Below are 18,462 nucleotides of genomic sequence, written 5' to 3' on the forward strand. Positions count from 1 at the left end.
ACGCTTTTTTCCCCCTTTTAAATAAACTCTGTTAAGGTATAATTTACATACAAGTAATGCATCCATTTTAAGTGTACCATTTAAGTTTTGATAACAGCTATGAAACCACCATCTTAAGATTTAGAACATTCCATCCCAGCACAACACTTAATCAAAAGATTATACTGTTTTGAAGTGTGTGTTTTCACTTACATAGAAGGATATTTTTCTGTGGTCTTACACATTCTCATAGGCTTTGGTGTGACCATTATTTCTGGAGCTGTACTTTTGAACACATTCACAGTTTTTCCTTGGGATAAATTCCAAGACATGAAATTTTAAAGGTTGGGTTCGCTTGTAATCCCACCAGCCATGTATATGAGAGCCAGTTTTTTCCATAACAGTAAATAGCATTTTTAAAAATTTTTGTCTGTTCTGAGTTTTAAGGGTTGTCTTGATAATAAAACATTGTCACTTTCAAAATAGGGTTACTTAACAATGCTTATCCAATTTCCTTGGGTGATTTTATTTAAAAACACTTTTTCTTGCTTTTTTTGGTAAGTAGTACTTGGACATGTTACAGAATTCAGCAAAAGGATACTAGCTTGAAGTATCGCCCACCTCTCAGCCATCTAATTACTTTCCTCAAGGAAACCACTCAGTTGGACCATTTACATCTGTTATTTTATAATTTTGTAAGCTTTTGTAATCTTTGTTTGAAATTTTGTTATTTTTGCTTAGGTGCATTTTTACAACATATCATATTAGTTCACATTCCTAGCAAGCCCTATGTCCAGCATTCATATTATGTTGTTGCAGAGACTCTGGCTGTCCCACATGAAATGGGTGAATTTGACCCAGTACTATTGTACACAGATGCTCTATCATATAATATGTCTGCCTCAGTATGTAAATTTGTGCTTATTTCAGTTATATTAAAATCTGAGTTGTCTGGGTCATTTCTTTCTCTGGCTTAGTGGCACAGGACAAAATAATCATCTAAAATCACAGAAAAATAGAATATCTACTGAGTTATATACTCCAGCTGGATCTCTTAAGATTATTTAACTTTTGGGACGCCTGAATGGCTTAGTCGGTTAGGCGTCTGCCTTCGGCCCAGGTCATGATCCTGGGGTCCTGGGATCAAGCCCCGCATCAGGCTCCCTGCTCAGTGGGGAGCCTTCATCTCCCTCTCCCTCTGCCTCTCCCCCAGCCAGTGCTCTCTCTCTTGTTTACTCTCTCTCTCAAATAAATAAAATCTTAAAAAAGAATTATTTAACTTTCAAACCAGACTGATAATATGTGAAATATTAAAATCTCGAAAGTACTCAAGAAAATGAGATTAATTTCAAATTCTTCCAAAAACCTTGAGGTAGAAGACTGAATCTTTAATATGTCAACCAGTTCTTATTAGCAAATGATCATTATTAAACTTGAGAAAGATGATTAGATTATCAAAGCTACTAAAGGGGCAAAAGAAACTTAAGCCTGATACTCTGGTGCTTAGTGTTTGGTCCTTTAAGTGCACAACTTGTAAGGAGAATGGCAAGGGCAAAGCTTTTGAGCAGAAGTATGAAATAGTTCATGAAGATTGGGTTTAAAACTTAAAAAAAAAAAAAAAATCCCCCCCCCCCCTTTTTTTCCTCCATATTCCTGCCATTTATGGCCACTTTCTGGAACCTTAAAACCTTGGGCTTACCATTTTTGGAAGTTCTTGAATCCCCCTTTACCCTCTCTGTATTTTTCTTTCAGTAGTAGTTAGGTCTGTTCATTCAGCCCTTATGGAATGTGAGACACTTTGTGGTGCTCAGTGTTGGGGCTGCAAACACTACACCTGGGCCTTGACTTATAGGGACTAGTGTAGCTGGGGAGTCAGTAGGGAGGAAAGTATGTAAGGGATAGCTTTGTGCAGAAGGTGCACCCATACCGCCCAATAATACTCTTGCCTTTTTTTTTTTTTTTTAATACTCTTGCTTTTTTAGTCAGTAGCATTTACTCAGCTGCTTACCTCTTAAGTGACAGTCGACTTTTCAAAATGGTAGAAATGCTGCTTTGTGGGCAAAATAACGTTTAGTGTGTTAAATGTCTTAGATCTCCTTCCTAATTCTGAAGAGCAAAAAGATTTTGGGTATGTGGAGCTGTGTGGGTTATGTGTGGCAGGAGCACAGAATGTGGAGGTAGGCTTTCTGGGCTTGACTTGTAGCTGTGCCAAGTACTAGCTTGTGCAGCCCACTTGACCTCTACTTCTTTATCTGTTTAATACACTAATCTAGCTCTAAGGTGGTTGGGAGGGTTAGAGTGCAGAGAAGAGAGCTTACCATAATACAGTGAGCCTTATAATGTTATTACTGTTTTCTGATTTTGCAAAGATGCTGCTTCACTGTAAATCTGGAAAGAATGAATTCCTTCTCAGTGTGGGTATACTTGTTTTCATCATTTATGTATTAGTTCCACAAAATGGATAACCTTAAACATAACCATCTGAAATAGGGCATAGATTTTTCTTTCAAAGCACAGTGGATGCCCGTTTATCAGCGGTGGGTAGGAAAATGGGATGTTTGAGGTAAATAATCTGATTTTACTGGAATTATCATTTTGATTCTATTAGAATTACCATATAATCAATTTTCCATGAGTTAGACAATAATAAAGTTGATTTGTATTGCTGCTAAACTGAAGTTTTATTCTTTAATCCATAGTATTTGGGATCTTGCACCGTACAACTTCAGGGGGTGCCATTCATACAGACTGATGTTGAATGGGCTTCTCTTGGAGCGGTGCAGTATGGCAGCCTTCTTAAAGGGTGCTTATTTTGGGGGAGCCAGAATCCCTAATATCTTATTGCTTCCTGATTTATCTCAGAGTTAGTATGCAGTATTTTTTCTTGTGGTTTGGATTTTGGACAAAATTTTGTCAGTGGCACAATTGGATTGAGAATTTAAATCTGGACCAACTGTAACTTATTTTTGTTTGCCTCACTGAAAATTTCAGCTGCTCTGCTTCTGTCTTTTCTGTTAATATAAGCATAGGCCTTTCCTATTAGTGGAGACCTCAGGCATTTAGCACTTAAATTTTGTTGTGATTACCACATTTGAAACCTGAAGTAACTAGTGATCAAGGATTGAATAAGTAATACATGGTAGTTGTACCAGTGTAGCCACTAGCTTGCAGGCCAGTAAAAGTGTCTGTTTATGCCACATAGTTGTGCAAGGAGTATTGATTACTTTACCTGTAAAGCAACCAGGAAAATGGGATGCACTGACACAGTAAATGAAAAAAATGTAAAAATATTAAACTGTTTTAAAAGGGCTTTTGTCTTTATCAGAATAAATACAAACATACTAAAATGTTAACCAGATTTTGGTTATTAGGAGTATAGCTATTTAAGTCTATATTGTATTTTTCTTTAATGAGCAGGTGGGAAAGAATTGGGGAAAAAAGCAGGTACCGTTAGCAACAAATTTCTTCTTTAGATATTGAGCATTGGCATAGATGCTAGGGATACAGTCCATAATATCTCTTCCCTCAGCAGGGAGGGCGAAATCGTGAACAGCTAATTACAGTGTTAAAGAGTATTATGGGGTGCCTAGGTGGTGCAGCTGGTTAAGCACCCTGCTTTTGGTTTCAGCTCAGGTCATGATCTCAGCATATTGAGATTGAGCCCTGCGTTGAGCTCTGCGCTCAGCATGGAGTCTGCTTGGGACTCTCTCTCCCTCTTCCCTTCCCCCCTGCTACCTCTCAAATAAATCTTTAAAACAATAAGAGTACTGGGCGCCTGGGTAGCTCAGATGGTTAAGCGTCTGCCTTCGGCTCAGGTCATGATCCCAGGGTCCTGGGATCGAGTCCCGCATTGGGCTCCCTGCTCCTTGGGAGCCTGCTTCTCCCTCTGCCTCTCTCTCTCTCTCTCTGTCTCTCATGAATAAATAAATAAAATCTTTTAAAAAAACAAAACAAAACAAAAAACAATAAGAGTACTATAAAAGGGGACCTTGTAGTAGAAGGGAGCATATAACAGTAAGATTTCATCCATTCCAGTGTTAAAATAGTCAGTCAATTTTAGTGCTAGAGAACCTTTGAAATGTTGGAGGGACTAAATTTTAGATGGTTGGGGAGGTTAAGTGAGTTTGTATGATTGTATAACAAATTGGTACAGTCAGGATTGGGATTAAATAGAGATGTCTTAGCTCCAGGTTTTTGCCTAGGAGGGTATATACCAGGTGGGAAAGAATTGGGGAAAAAAGCAGGTACCATTAGCAACAAGTTGGAAGTTAACTCTTTTAATGTGAAATTAGCTCCTTCTTTAACAAAGGCTGTTAAACTAGATAGAAGTTCTTTGATAGAGAGGTTAGCTGACTTTGGTGCTCTCCTTTGACCTCGTTTAATCCCAAAGAGATACTTAGCTTCTTAACCTCTTCATCTACCCAGCCCCTGGTCCATTAACTCTTAACTTTTCTTCACTTTCTTTTCTATCTATTTAGGCTTTGTATTTTTAGCAAGCGATGGAGGTCAACTTTGGCTAGTTTAAGTAGAAATAGTATTTACTGAGTTATTAGGTATCTCACATAATCTTCAGGGGTGCCAAAGAAAGAGGCATTCAAACAAGGCTCACAGTCACATCATGGTGGAGTCTTCACTGCCACTGTTGTGTGCCTCGTACTCTGCGGTTTGATTGCTGATACCAAGTACAGACTGCTACTCTAGAACCTCTTCCGTTGCTGTCTAGAGGTAACTACTGCTATTATCTCCAGAATGGATCCTTCTTTTGTATTTTAGCTTTGATGCACAGGTTTTGTGTGAGCCTAGGTCTCACATGCTTAGTAGAGAGTTAGGAAATTTTCTGAGACTAAAGCTTCTACTGAGGGAGGTGGGGATCCATAAAGGTTGGGGGGTATTCCCCAACAAGGCTGTTCTGCCTGTCAGGTGGTCTAAAGGAATGACGAACATCCACTATGAACCTCATTTGTCTTATGCTGCCAGACATAATCCTGTGTGACTATGGATAACTTTTTTCTATTTTCAAACAAGAGTTACTTCAAACTTTCACATTCTTAAGCTCCTAATTCCAATATTATACTAAGGAAGGGGAGGGAAGGTATGAATGAATGGGGGAATTTTACTGTTGTTTAATTATAGACAAATGTGTAGATAAATGGCTGAAATTACACATAAAGGCCTTAAAATGAATTATCAACTTCAACCAGTTGAAATTTTAAGAAAGAAACCCACAATCTAGATCATTTCTAACTTAAATGCTGAATTTTTTTTTTAAAGTACAAGTTCACTGGTTTTTGCTAAGGCATCACTCATAATTTTGTTTTCATTGTACAGAAACAGGAAATTAAAAAATTGCCTTTTCATTCAGGATAAATACAGAAGACCTTCCCTCCCCCACCTACTAAATGATACACTTCTTCCCAGAATCTAAAGTATGCAAGTTTTTTAAAAATGCTTTTTGATGGGTTTGCTAACGGTGCCTTAAGGACCTTATTATAAATAGCGGCAATCTCAATGAAGTGTTACTAAGCTAGATAGTCTCTTCATTCAGAGTTCCAAGACCTCATTCCTAAGACACAGAATTCATTAAGACCGAAGGACAGTTACATTACTCAGATCAGTAAAGGCATATATTAAACTTTTGAGCTGGTGCTAAAGAAAGTCCAGGCAATGAAGTGTTTATATTATCCATCAAATCAGAAACCAAGAAAAAAAATGGAGATGTTAACTTCCATGAGTCTACTAGTATAGTGCTGGGCATTCAAAGGACATTTTTTTTTTTTTTTTTTTTAAGATTTTATTTATTTGACAGAGACACAGCAAGAGAGGAAACACAAGCAGGGGGACTGGGAGAGGGAGAAGCAGGCTTCCTGCTGAGCAGGGAGCCCAACATGGGGCTCCATCCCAGGACCCTGGGATCATCATGACCTGAACTGAAGGCAGACACTTAATGACTGAGCCACCCAGGCGCCCCTCAGAGGACATTTTTACCATCAAGAATTTCATGAGTGGGGGCGCCTGGGTGGCTCAGTCGTTAAGCGTCTGCCTTCGGCTCAGGTCATGATCCCAGGGTCCTGGGATCGAGCCCTGCATCGGGCTCCCTGCTCCGTGGGAAGCCTGCTTCTCCCTCTCCCACTCCCTCCCCCTGCTTGTGTTCCCTCTCTCACTGTGTCTCTGTTTGTCTAATAAATAAATAAAATCTTTAAAAAAAAAAAAAAGAATTTCATGAGTGTTTTATGAAGGAGTAATTGGCATTGTCTTCAGCTGTGATGCCAATATTTAGAAATCTTTTAAAAAGTAGAAAAAAGATGGAGATGTAAAGTTATCTTTCCAGAAAACTTTTGAAATGTCTTTAGAAATAAGCAAGAACATAATGTGCTCCCAGTCGAGTCCTGTTGTTCCTGTAGATTAGTATCCCTAATCACACCTGTACCTTCTCTAAGACCTTGACATACCCCATTTGAAAATGCATCTTTCAAAAAGTGACTTTTTTTAAACTATCTTGAAGATAATTCTTTTTTTTTTTTTTTTTTTTTAATTCGAGAGAGATACAGAGAGAACACAAGCAAGGGGAGAGGCAGGAGCAGGGGGAGAAGCAGACTCCCTGCTGAGCTGGGTGCCTGACATGGGGCTCGATTCCAAGACCTGGAGATCATGACCTGAGCCTAAGGCAGACGCTTAACCATCTGAGCCACCCAGGTGCCCCCAAAAACTGACTTTTATATGTACTTTATACTCAGTGGAATAAATTCTTGGGGGACAAAGGGACTTTTTTTTTATTCTTCCTTTGAATTAGTTGCTACCACAGTGTCATGTACAAAATAAATAAACATTTGTTAGTAAATTCATATTTCAGAGTCACAACATTTCAGAGCATAGTGGTTTCATGTAATAACAGAGATAGGCAAAGTGGCTTACCATATAATGGATAATTCCAGGTCAAAATGACATATACCAATTTTTCCATCAAATAAAGCAGAGTTTTTTCTACTTCATTTATGTTACTAAGACTGTATACTTCTTCAGTTGCCAGTCCCAAAGGAAAAAAAGAAAAAAAGTGACATTATGGCTTAAAGTAATTTACCCCTTTGATGAAGCACTTTTTCATGATTATGAAGGACTGAAAATAGCCCTTCCTTAACTTCTGTGCTATTTACTATCCTGCCAAACATTTGAGATTTACTGTTCATATTGTTAATTGTCTTTCTATAGGTCGTTGAGATTAAGAAATCAGGCTCTGAAGCCAGCTGAGTAGAGGCCAATTACCTGGATTTCAATCTTGGCTCTGCCACTTGCTAGCTTTGGTTATAATGTAAGTGGTTAGTCTTAGTTTCTCATTTCCCTCATTTGTAAAATGGGTATGAAGATTGAGTTAATAATACATGTAGAGCACTTAAGTCACTATTTGGCACAAGTTATTGTTACTTGATTTTTTATCGATTCTCTGTGTATCTGGGCACAGTGCTTTAATAATTGCATAGAGTCCCTGCCCTTATTTAATTTACAGACTAGTGGGGGGCAGGAAAAGAAACAGAGACTGCAGTATAACCTGATGTGTTTAGTGACACAAAAGAATTTGGGGGTGGTAGGCAAGGAATTCAGCTTAATAAGTTTTCCCTGTTGGAGGCACACTTTGTTAGTAGGATTTTCAGATTTTTGTCTGTTGTCAGTGATCGGAATAATTTTAAATGCCGTTCCTGGGGTGGAAGTTACCCACTACTAACACAGTAAGTATAGTAATTCTTCTTATCAGCTCTGTCTGGTGCCTAAGCACGCATGCATTTATTCATTGAACAAGCATGTGTTTATTTAGACATCATCACCACCATTTGCGCTGGAGTTCTTATCTTCAAATCGTTACTGTCCTAGCTGTAGTAAGAGGAGTGGTGTTAATGTCCAGGAAACTGGAACTACAGGGGAAATGCTTCCAGACTAATTCAGACCTGAGAAACAAGTTGATTGGATTTAGCTTTTCAAAAGTCCTTCCCTGGCTTCCAAGTCTCTTCTCCTTTTCACTGAACTTAACAGAAGTACTGATTTGGTCTTGGCTTGAGAAAAAAACTAGAGATTTGTAGCCCAGGTCATTCCATTCCATCTCTTGGGTATTACTTCAAGTGGAATACAGAGTACAATTGACCCTTAAAGAACACGGGTTTGAACTGTGCTCGCTTGTCCGCTTATACATGAGTCCACTTGTACATGGATTTTTTTGTTTTGATAAATGCATTATGGATATTAAATGTATTTTCTCTTCCTTATGATTTTTTTTTTAAGATTTTTATTTATTAGAGAGAGAGCACGCACAAGCGGGGGCAGAGAGAGAGGGAGAAGCAGACTTCCTGCTGAGTAGGGAGCCAGACTTGAGGCTCCATCCTAAGACCCGGAGATCATGACCTGAGCCAAAGGCAGATGCTTAACTGACTGAGCCACCCAGGTGCCCCTCATTTTCTTAACATGTTCTTTTCTCTAGCTTACTTTATTGTAAGAATACAGTATATAGTACATACATGAAATATGTATTAATTGACTTACAGGTAAGGCTTCTGGTCAACAGTAGGCTATTAGTAAGTAGTTAAGTTTTTGGGGGGTTAAAAGTTATATGTGGATTTTCAACTGTGCCGGGGGTTGGTGCCCCTAACTCCTGTGTTGTTCATGGGTCAGCTTTACTTTCTTGCTACTTATCAGTCCAGCTGGAAATAAAGCTTTTCATTAAAGGGATACTTGGTCTAAAATCTTAAGATTTAGTCCTTGGTACCTAGAGCCTTTGAAAGGGCTCCTTCCATTTTCCCTTCTTTTCAGAGAAGGAAATTGTGAGGTTTATGTGTGTGGGAGTAGAGGGAGAAAAAGAGGAAAGTGGAGGGTGTGCCTTGAGAATCATTATTCTCATCTGACTTTAGGGTAAACATTTTTATTTTATTTATTTTTATTTTTAAAGATTTTTATTTATTTGAGAGAGAGAATGAGAGAGAGAGAGCACATGAGAGGGGGTAGTGTCAGAGGGCGAAGCCGACTCCTTGCCGAGCAGGGAGCCCGACGCGGGACTCGATCCAGGGACTCCAGGACCATGACCTGAGCTGAAGGCAGTTACTTAACCAACTGAGCCACCCAGGCGCCCCTAGGGTAAACATTTTTTAAAAACTTAGTGAATTAGGGTAAAATAATTTATGAGCCGTTTGGGAAGAAAAGGGGTTGAAATAAGTAAGTGATGTCTTTCGTCCACTAGGGGGTAGTGTGGACTGTAAAAATTAAATTTATTCCTGAGGGGATTGACTCTTATTTCTTAATGCAGTTGCCTTGTTTCAGTTAATTTTTGTCCATGCTATGCTTTTTTGAAATGGCTACAAATCATTATTTTCTAACACAATCTTGTGACTGTAACAAACAATAACACCCACATTCCTATTATTAGTGATTCAAATATTCTGACATTACTATTTGAATAAAATTTTTTGAAGGGACAAAAGTGATACTTTTAAGTTTCTCTACCAGATTTTACTCACTATATGAATAAATTATTTTCACAACCTGTAAGTAAGATTGTAACAGTGTTGTGTTTCACTGTCCTGTATGGTAGCTCCTAGCCCCATGTGGCTATTGAGCAGTTGCAGTGTGGCTAGTTTGAATTGATACGTGTTGTAAGTATAAATTACTGGATTTTGAAGACTTTGTATGAGAAAAGATTATAAATATTAATTTTTATATTGATTACATGTTGAAATGATGCTATTTGAATATATTGTTAAATATTAATTGTTTTTACTTTTTAATGTGGCTAGCGGAAAATTTAATATTTGCAGCTTGTATTCTTGTTGGGCAGCACTGCTGTAGAGAAAATATTCATCAGCCATTTTTATCATGCTGTACGCACCTCTAGCTGGCCTTATGATTTGTAAGGAAGTGGTGTAGTGGGGAAATTGAGCACAATTTTGACTCTGTTTCTAATCCCAGCCAGAATAAATATAGTCCGTTCTACTATAATGAGATCTATGCGTTCCTAAAATTCATTGTGTTGACCAAAATTGTGCAGTAAAAATGACATGGCTCATGCATAAAATGTTGGGGGCATGACACTCAAAAATATTGGTTAACATTTTTTTTAGTGCCCACTTATTGTAGATGGTGAAGTTGTAGATGCCTGTAAAGTAGCTTACAATTGAAAAATAGGCTTTTGCTTTATCAGTAATCCCAAAAAAGGAGCCCCTGTTTGTTAATATTTTAAAATTGCTTATAGATGTAGTTAACAGAGGTTGGAGTAGACAGAGTAGACATCATTGAGGCATCTCTCAGTTTGGTAAGACTAATTGTGACAAAAAAATTAATAGTGTTATCAAGTATAGTCAGATGGCTCTTGGGTGAGATGATCTAAAAGATCGACAATTGACATTATTAGTAATACATTGCATTTTTGTGTTTCGGAGAATATTCTTTTTTTTTTATTTGAGACAGAGAATGAGAGAGACAGAGAGCACATGAGAGGGGGGAGGGTCAGAGGGAGAAGCAGACCCCCCGCTGAGCAGGGAGCCCGATGCGGGACTCGATCCCGGGACTCCGGGATCATGACCTGAGCCGAAGGCAGTCGCTTAACCAACTGAGCCACCCAGGCGCCCTTTTTTTTTAATTTTAGAGAGTGAGAGAGGGTGTGGTGATGGGCAGAGGGAGAGGGAGAGTCTTAAGCAGACTGTGCTGAGTGCTGATGGAGCAGGGATATCATGACCCTGAGATCACGACCTGAGCTGAAACCAAAAGTCAGGCGCTTAGCTGACTGCGCCACCCAGGTGTCACCAGAGAATATTCTAAATAGGGAAAAACCTAAGTGCTGTAGACATAAGTTGGAGCTGTATATAGAAAGTTATTATGTATCAACTTTTCTCATATGCAAATTGCCACTCTTTTTCTCCCTCCCTCCCTTTTTTTCTTTGGTGGGGAGGAGCAGAGGGAGAGAGAATCTCAAGCAGACTCCCTGCTGGGCATGGAGTCCGACCTGAGGCTAGATCTCAGGACCCTGAGATCATGAACCAAAATCAAGACGCTTAACTGACTGAGCCACCAGGCGCCCCTGCTACTCTTTGTCTAAGAATACTGTTTATTATCTAAAATTTTACTGTACATAATTCATTCATTGCCTTAAAAAATGTATAGTAAGACCTTACATTGCTTCATAGTGAGCACAAGTTGTTATTGAACTTTAAAGTGGGACAAGACCTAGTTAATGGAATTTAGTTGACAAACTCAAGTGCTGCAGTTTACTGTGGTATATAATCCTGGAATTTGCTTTTCAAGTCCCAGTAGATGTATTGATGACCAGATCAATTTGATGTTACTTACTTCCATTTTAAGGTATTTATAACATGAACTATTACCCTCACTCTGTAAGATGAGATAGTTTTCTTGAGACTTAATCTTATTGCCACTTAAATTCATACTCTATTTTTATGTACTTCCTTTTCTGCTTTTTAGTAACTAGTTCCCTAAATAGTCTACAGTGCTTTTTGTTCTGTATGGCCTAAACTCAGTTCTACCTGGGACTGGGTCGGAGGATTGCTTTTAAACAAGTAGGATCATAATGAAACTAATGGTTATTCTGTTTTCTTTAAAAACAAATACTGTTATTTAATAAATTTTTAAGATTTGTTATTGTGCTTTGTTCTTAATTCTTTTTGAGTTGGTTGTATATGGCTATGGCCTTCCTATGTGATCTCATTTGTTAAGTCTTTCTGCAGTATTATCTCTTGATCTTCATAGCAACTCTGCATGAGAGGCGGTCTTAATTATGATATAGATAAGTCTGCTGAGACTCAGAGCAGTGTAAATTATTTGCTCAAAAGTAATAGTTAAGTAAGCAGTGCAGTAGGAATTTGAACCCGTTACTTCTAGACTTGAAGAAATCACACTGTACTTCACTGTCTTTCTACCAAAGAATAATATAAAACTAGGTGTTTCATAGTTAACCATGTGTGAGTAGTAGCAGGAAGGATTTTATTTCCTACCCACTTTTGCCTTTTTCGGGAAAAAAATTGACTCCCAAGTTCTGTGGGTGAGACTTGTTCCATTTGGTTTGGATTTTATTCTTTTTTCCTCCCATAATTTATGTTATGGGTTTGTTTGGGAAATCAGTGCCATGTAGTCAAATAATTATGCATCTGTTCATTATATCAAAATCCATGAGAACTTGAGAGCATATAAAAATTGTTTCAAAAGGTTTTCCACACTTAAAAGCTTATGCTAGAATGTGTCCTGATTAAATCTTAAAATTGATCAGGCCATGTGATATGTTTAATATGTACATTCTTAAAGACTCTTATTTTGAGGAGGAACTGAAGATGAGGAAGGAATGCTGAATCTCTGACAATGTGTTCTAAGAGTAATTTTGAGGCTATTTCGGGATATGATCTTGGAGGCCCTTCTGGCAGCTTTTTATAGCCTTGAATAGAGCTGCTACTACTTTGTGTAACCAGGGAGTGAGATTTTGGGGCTCTTAGACCCCAGCCTTCCAATCTCCCTCCTTATGGATTTCTAAAAATAGGAAGACCTGGGGCAAAACAAAAGGAGGATGGAGGTGAGGAGAGGTCACAATTCAAGGAATTTTACCATCTAGGTTTTTTCTCATTCCTTTACTCTTACTGTTGATCCTTAATATCTTGATTGATTGATTGATTGATGCTAAAAATGAAGCCTGGCCTCTTTTGTTCTAATTCCATGTTGGAGGACTTCCCACAGTGGGGGGCTTCATTATTGCTTCTTGAGATTTTTTTTTTTTTTTAGATTTTATTTACTTGAGAGAGGAAGAGAGAGCTTGAGAGCAAGAGAGCACACACACACTGGGGGCGGGGAGGGGCAGAGAGGGAGAAGCAGACAGGGAGCCCAATGCGGGGGCTCGATCCCAGAATCCTGGGATCATGACCCAAGCTGAAGACAGACACTTAATCAACTGAGCCACCCAGGTGCCCCTCTTCTTGAGGATTTTTAATGCTCTAAAAATGTTTTACTTTGAACCTAAAGAACGTTTTGCTGAAAGTAGTTTATAGCATTTCAGTTTCTCATTTGCCCTTGCATTGCCACGATTAAAACAAAGCAAAAAAACTAGTCTCTAATTAAAGTACTAAAGGCATTACTTCAAATGGCTATGGGTTTAACACAGTTTGGAAAAGGGTTTAATTTTTTATCTGCATCTTATGATTAAATCAGTATATGACAGGGAAATCTCTTTTAGTATGTGCCCTGTAGGCTGTAGAATGAAATGGTGTAAGGTGTAGGAATTTTCTTTTTTTTTTCTTTTTAAAGATTTTATTTATTCATTTGAGACACAGAGATACAGAGAGCGAGCGAGCATGAGCAGGGAGAGAGGCAGAGAAAGAAGGAGAAGCAGGCTCCCTGCTGAGCCAGGAGCCCGATGTGGGGCTCGATCCCAGGACCCTGGTATCATGACCTGAGCCGAAGGCAGATGCTTAACCATCTGAGCCACCCAGGTGCCCCGGTGTAGGATTTTTCTTAAGTGAAGGCAGTGTAAATACAATATTCTTATTGTTCTTCATATCTAAAACTTTAGGTATAGCAGTGTTCTAAAACTTCGACTGCACATGCCTATTCAAAATGTTGAAAATATGTTACTAATATATAAAATTACACATGGTATTGTCAGTTTCTTTTATTGAGTGTTAACTATTTTTGGCTGACAGTAAGTTTATAAATAGAAGTTAGATTATTTCTTCCCATGCCTGAATGGATCCTTTTGTTTTCCTCCTGTGATGTGCACATCCTGCTCTGAATAACACTGCTTTAATGTTAAAGATGCAATTCTGATAGTTTATTCCTTGTTCTTTGTAACATCAAATAGATTCATAATTCAGCAAGTATTTATTGAACATCTGTGGTGCCAGGCACTGTTCCAAACGCTGAGGATATAGCAGTAAATAAAACAGGCACAAATCTCCTTTTATGGAACAGGCACTTCCATTCTGAGCAAAATAAGTGAGATGTGTAATATATTAGTAGTGCTGTAGAGATAAAATTAGGGGAACAGGGATAGGAAGGGTGTGGGATAGGGTGGAAATGGGCTTTTTCAGTTTCAATTATGGAGGCCTTACTAAGAAAACACATTTGAATGAAGATCTTAGGAGCTCTGAGGGAGCAAACCAGATAGAAATTTCAGGGGAAAAAAAGCGAGGGCAAAGCTTTTGAGGGAGGAGTATGCCTGGCAGGTTGGAAAATTACCAAGCTGCTAATCTGGCTGGAGCAAAGTGCCAGGGTGGGAGTATTGGGGGAAACATAGCTGAAGATGAGTTAAGAATAGCCAGAGTGAGGGGATCATATAAAGCCTCTTCTTGGGGGGCCATTATAAGGACTTTGAAAGATTCATGAAACACAGACCCAGGAGGGAGTGGGGAACAAGGTCAGCAGCAAGAAGAACAAAGTTAGGCTATTGCAGTATGCCAGCCGAGAGCTGATGGTGGCTTGGATTAGAAGTGTAGCCGCAGGGTGGTAAGAAGCAGTCCAGTAGATTTGGAAATTCAAGTGAACAAAATATGCCAATCAGGTTAGATATGGTGGGGTATGAAGGAAAAGATTTGATCAATTGGAAGGATGGCTTGATGGTGAAGAAGGCTTTGAGGGAAGAGCAGGTTGAAGGTGGGGAAAGTCATGCAAAGTTTGGGATGCTTATTAAGATACTCAAGAGGAGCTGTTGAACAGGTAGTTATGGATAAAAGAGGCGTGATCTAGGGGAGAGATCTGTGCTGGATATGAATTTGGGGAGACATCATATACAGGGCGTATTTAGTATTTAGATTCATTGGACAGTATGGGATCACTATGGAAGAGTGTAGATAAAGAAGCCCTAGGACAGAGCCTTGGCGCACTTCTGTGTTGGGGAGTCAGGGAGGGAACCAGCAAGGAGGTTGCAGCCAGACAAGTAGAAGAGAATCAGGAGAGGTTGGCTATAGGAAGCTGGGTGGTGTTTGGCAAGGAGGGTGGACCAGCTGGGTAAGACGTTACATTTAGGTCAAATAAGATGAAGATTAAGCATTGGCCATTTGATTTAACTGTGTGGGAATCACTGGTGACCTCAACAGACAGGTTAGTGGATAGACCCTGATTGGAGAGTTGTGTTCAAGATAGGAGGGAAGAGGAAAATTGGAGACAATCAAGTATAGATTACTTTGAAAGAGCAGCAAAGCAGTGGGGCATTAGCTGGTGGGGGTGGGGGGAGAGTGAGGTCAAGGTTATTTTCTCCTCTTACTGGGAGAAATTACAGCAAATTTGTACAGTTTGGGGAAAGACCCAGTGAAGAGGGGGAACTGATGATTCAGGAGAGTTTCAAAAGAGATGCTAGGGCAATGTCCGTGGATAGGTGAGAAGGAGATGAGATGTAGTGCTTTAGAGGAGAGGTCAGTCTTAGCCAAGAGTGATGGCCATTTCCTTCACAGTGACAGGAGGACAGGCAAAGCACACGGGTACACAGTTGAAGGTGGGTGTACAAATGCTACAGTGGGAAGCATGTCTGTTTTCTTGTGAAATAGAAAGCAGAGTCATCAGCCAAAAGTGAGGGTGAGGATAGAGGTACTGGAGGTTTGAAGAGAGAGGGAAGAGTGTTATGTTATTTAGGAGAGAGGGAGAAAGATGGAAAAGAGACCTAATGATTGTTGGAGAGCAGCATTAAAGTGTTTGGTGTCAAGGTTGTATATAGTTCTAGCTAGCTCTGTTCAGGTTCCTAGGCACTTGGCCCTCCCTCCTACATTCAGATTTTCAGTGACTTTTAGAACTAATTTTACTTTTTAAAAAATTAATTAATTAGAAGATTTTATTTTTAAGTAATCTCCACACCCAACGTGCAGCTGGAACTCACAACACTAAGACCAAGAGTTGCATGCTCTGCTGACTGAGTCAGCCAGGCGCCTCTAATTTTACTTTTTAAAGGTTTTGGTAGAGTTTAAAACAGAGTAAGTTGCCTTTATTTACCTGTGTGATAATCCCAGTGTTATTTTCTTTTTTCTCTTCTCTCTCCCCTCCTCTCTCCTCCACTCCCCTCTCCTCACTTCTCTCCTTAGTATAAAATCAGTTTCATTAGCCTAATTTTTATTATCAACATATTTTCAGACATTTGTAGTTGCAGTGTATGTCATCAGTATTCACTTGCAGTTGCATTCAGGTGATTGGGATTATGTAAATAGTCTTTTAACTTGGTGTTTAGCAAAGTGACATTTGTTTCATAAATGTATCATGTTTTTCTGTTGTAGGAAACCCAGCGTTTGCTGGCAGAACCAGTGCCTGGCATTAAAGCAGAACCAGATGAGAGCAACGCCCGTTATTTTCATGTGGTCATTGCTGGCCCCCAGGATTCACCCTTTGAGGGAGGGACTTTTAAGCTTGAACTATTCCTACCAGAAGAATACCCGATGGCAGCCCCTAAAGTACGTTTCATGACCAAAATTTATCATCCTAATGTAGACAAGTTGGGAAGAATATGTTTAGATATTTTGAAAGGTAAGTGTTACCTTTATTAATATATGCTATTAAGATTTCTCCTTTTTCTCTTAAGCATTCTGTATTGAGAATCTGAACATTGTAATCTTGCCTTATTATATAAAGACCACAAAGGTCTGTGGGAATGCAATGCAGGAGTTCTGGGGCTGTTGTTTCATGCTGATCATTCTGGGCCTGTTGCCTTCATAGATAAGTGGTCCCCAGCACTGCAGATCCGCACAGTTCTGCTATCGATCCAGGCTTTGTTAAGTGCTCCCAATCCAGATGATCCATTAGCAAATGATGTAGCGGAGCAGTGGAAGACCAACGAAGCCCAAGCCATAGAAACAGGTATTTAATATCCATTCTCCTTCACACCACTTCCACTTTTTAAAACAAATATATACTACCTTTTTAATATTTATTTATTTATTTATTTTATTTTTAAAGATTTTATTTATTCCTTTGAGATACAGAGAGAGAGAGAGCATGAGCAGGGGGAGAGGCAGAGGGAGAGGGAGAAGCAGGCTCCCCGCTGAGCCAGGAGCCCAATGTGGGTCTCAATCCCAGGACCCTGGGATCATGACCCTAGCAGAAGGCAGACGCTTAGCCATCTGAGCCACTCAGGTGCCCTATACTACCTTTTTAAAAACTTCTTTTCGAGTCTTAACAAAAAGAAAAAATATATTAAGAGGAATAAGTCAGATCCTGTTTCTAATATGTAAACACCTCTTAACAACAGATGTTTAAGTTCCAAGTTAGGGCCTGCTTCATGACCCCCAGATGTAAAGACAGCCTATAATTGGGAGCTCTTAACTTGTATAACCTGTACTACCTGGTTTATCAAATATTTGATGTGTACCATTGAGCTGCTTTTGTAATTCATCTGATCAATAAAACTATGTCAGTTTATAGCTAGGGAGTTTGAAATGAGTAGGATTCTTCTTGTTACAGATTTTAACAAAATTAGTGGAGAGCATGTCTAGAAATGGAGACAAAAGGAGACACCTCTTTTCATCCTGCTGAATTTTGTAGAACTTCTGGATTCCGTTGTAGTGTTTTGGTAATTAGATACACACACAGTCTGTCTGATCCAGATGACAGAAAATGGCATGAATTTAACAGAATACTGCTTTATTTTTACAGAGTTTGGAAAGTAACATACTGAACTAAGTAAAATAATAATTGCACGTTTGTTTTTGTCTACAGCTAGAGCATGGACTAGGCTATATGCCATGAATAATATATAAAATCGATCTGATCATCAAGTGTGCATCACTTCTCCTGTTCTGCCAAGACTTCTTCCTTTTTTGTTTGCATTTAATGGACACAGTCTTAGAAACATTACAGAATAAAAGCCCAGACATCTTCAGTCCTTTGGTGATTAAATGCACATTAGCAAATCTATGTCTTGTCCTGATTCATTGTTGTAAAGCATGAGCAGAGGCTAGAAGTACCATCTGGATTGTTGTGAAACGTTTAAAAGCAGTGGCCCTTCTCTGCTTTTATTCATTTCCCCCATCATGGTTTGAGTATAAAGCACTGTGAATGAAGGTAGTTGTCAGGGTTAGCTGCAGGGGTGTGGGTGTTTTTCTTTATTACTTTTTTTGAGGGGGAGAGGTAGTTTTATTTTAATTTTATGGGCTCCTTTCCCCCTTTTTATGGTGATCTAATTGCATTGGTTAAAAGCAGCTAACCAGTTCTTTAGAATATGCTCTCTAGCCAAGTCTAACTTTATTTAGACGCTGTAGATGGACAAGCTTGATTGTTTGAACCAAAATGGGAACATTAAACAAACATCACAGCCCTCACTAATAACATTGTGACTTTGCTGTCAAGTGTAGAATCCTTCCTTCAAGAAAAAGCTTGTGACCATTTTGTATGGCTTGTCTGGAAACTTCTGTAAATCTTATGTTTTAGTAAAATATTTTTTGTTATTCTACTTTGCCTTTGTACAGTTTATTTTACTGTGTTTATTTCATTTTCCCAATGTGACAATCGTATTTAAAAATTAAAACTGATGGAACATTC

At 38.9% G+C, this 18,462-nt stretch overlaps 1 protein-coding gene across 1 annotated transcript in view; it reads left to right on the forward strand.

Annotated features, from left to right (window-relative positions):
* The window catches only part of UBE2N (ubiquitin conjugating enzyme E2 N), a 38,207-nt gene extending 19,745 nt beyond the window's left edge, over positions 1-18,462 (forward strand). Inside the window, exons 2-4 of the mRNA XM_045872858.3 lie at positions 16,206-16,452; positions 16,642-16,782; positions 17,641-18,462. Of these exons, the coding sequence (XP_045728814.1) occupies positions 16,206-16,452; positions 16,642-16,782; positions 17,641-17,681 (429 nt within the window). The 3' untranslated portion in view covers positions 17,682-18,462. The remainder of the gene's footprint in view (positions 1-16,205; positions 16,453-16,641; positions 16,783-17,640) is intronic.

Source organism: Mirounga angustirostris, unplaced genomic scaffold (assembly GCF_029215605.1).
Source record: "Mirounga angustirostris isolate CCGP_5_RB_7025 unplaced genomic scaffold, mMirAng1.0.hap1 SCAF_5, whole genome shotgun sequence".
NCBI lineage: Eukaryota > Metazoa > Chordata > Mammalia > Carnivora > Phocidae > Mirounga > Mirounga angustirostris.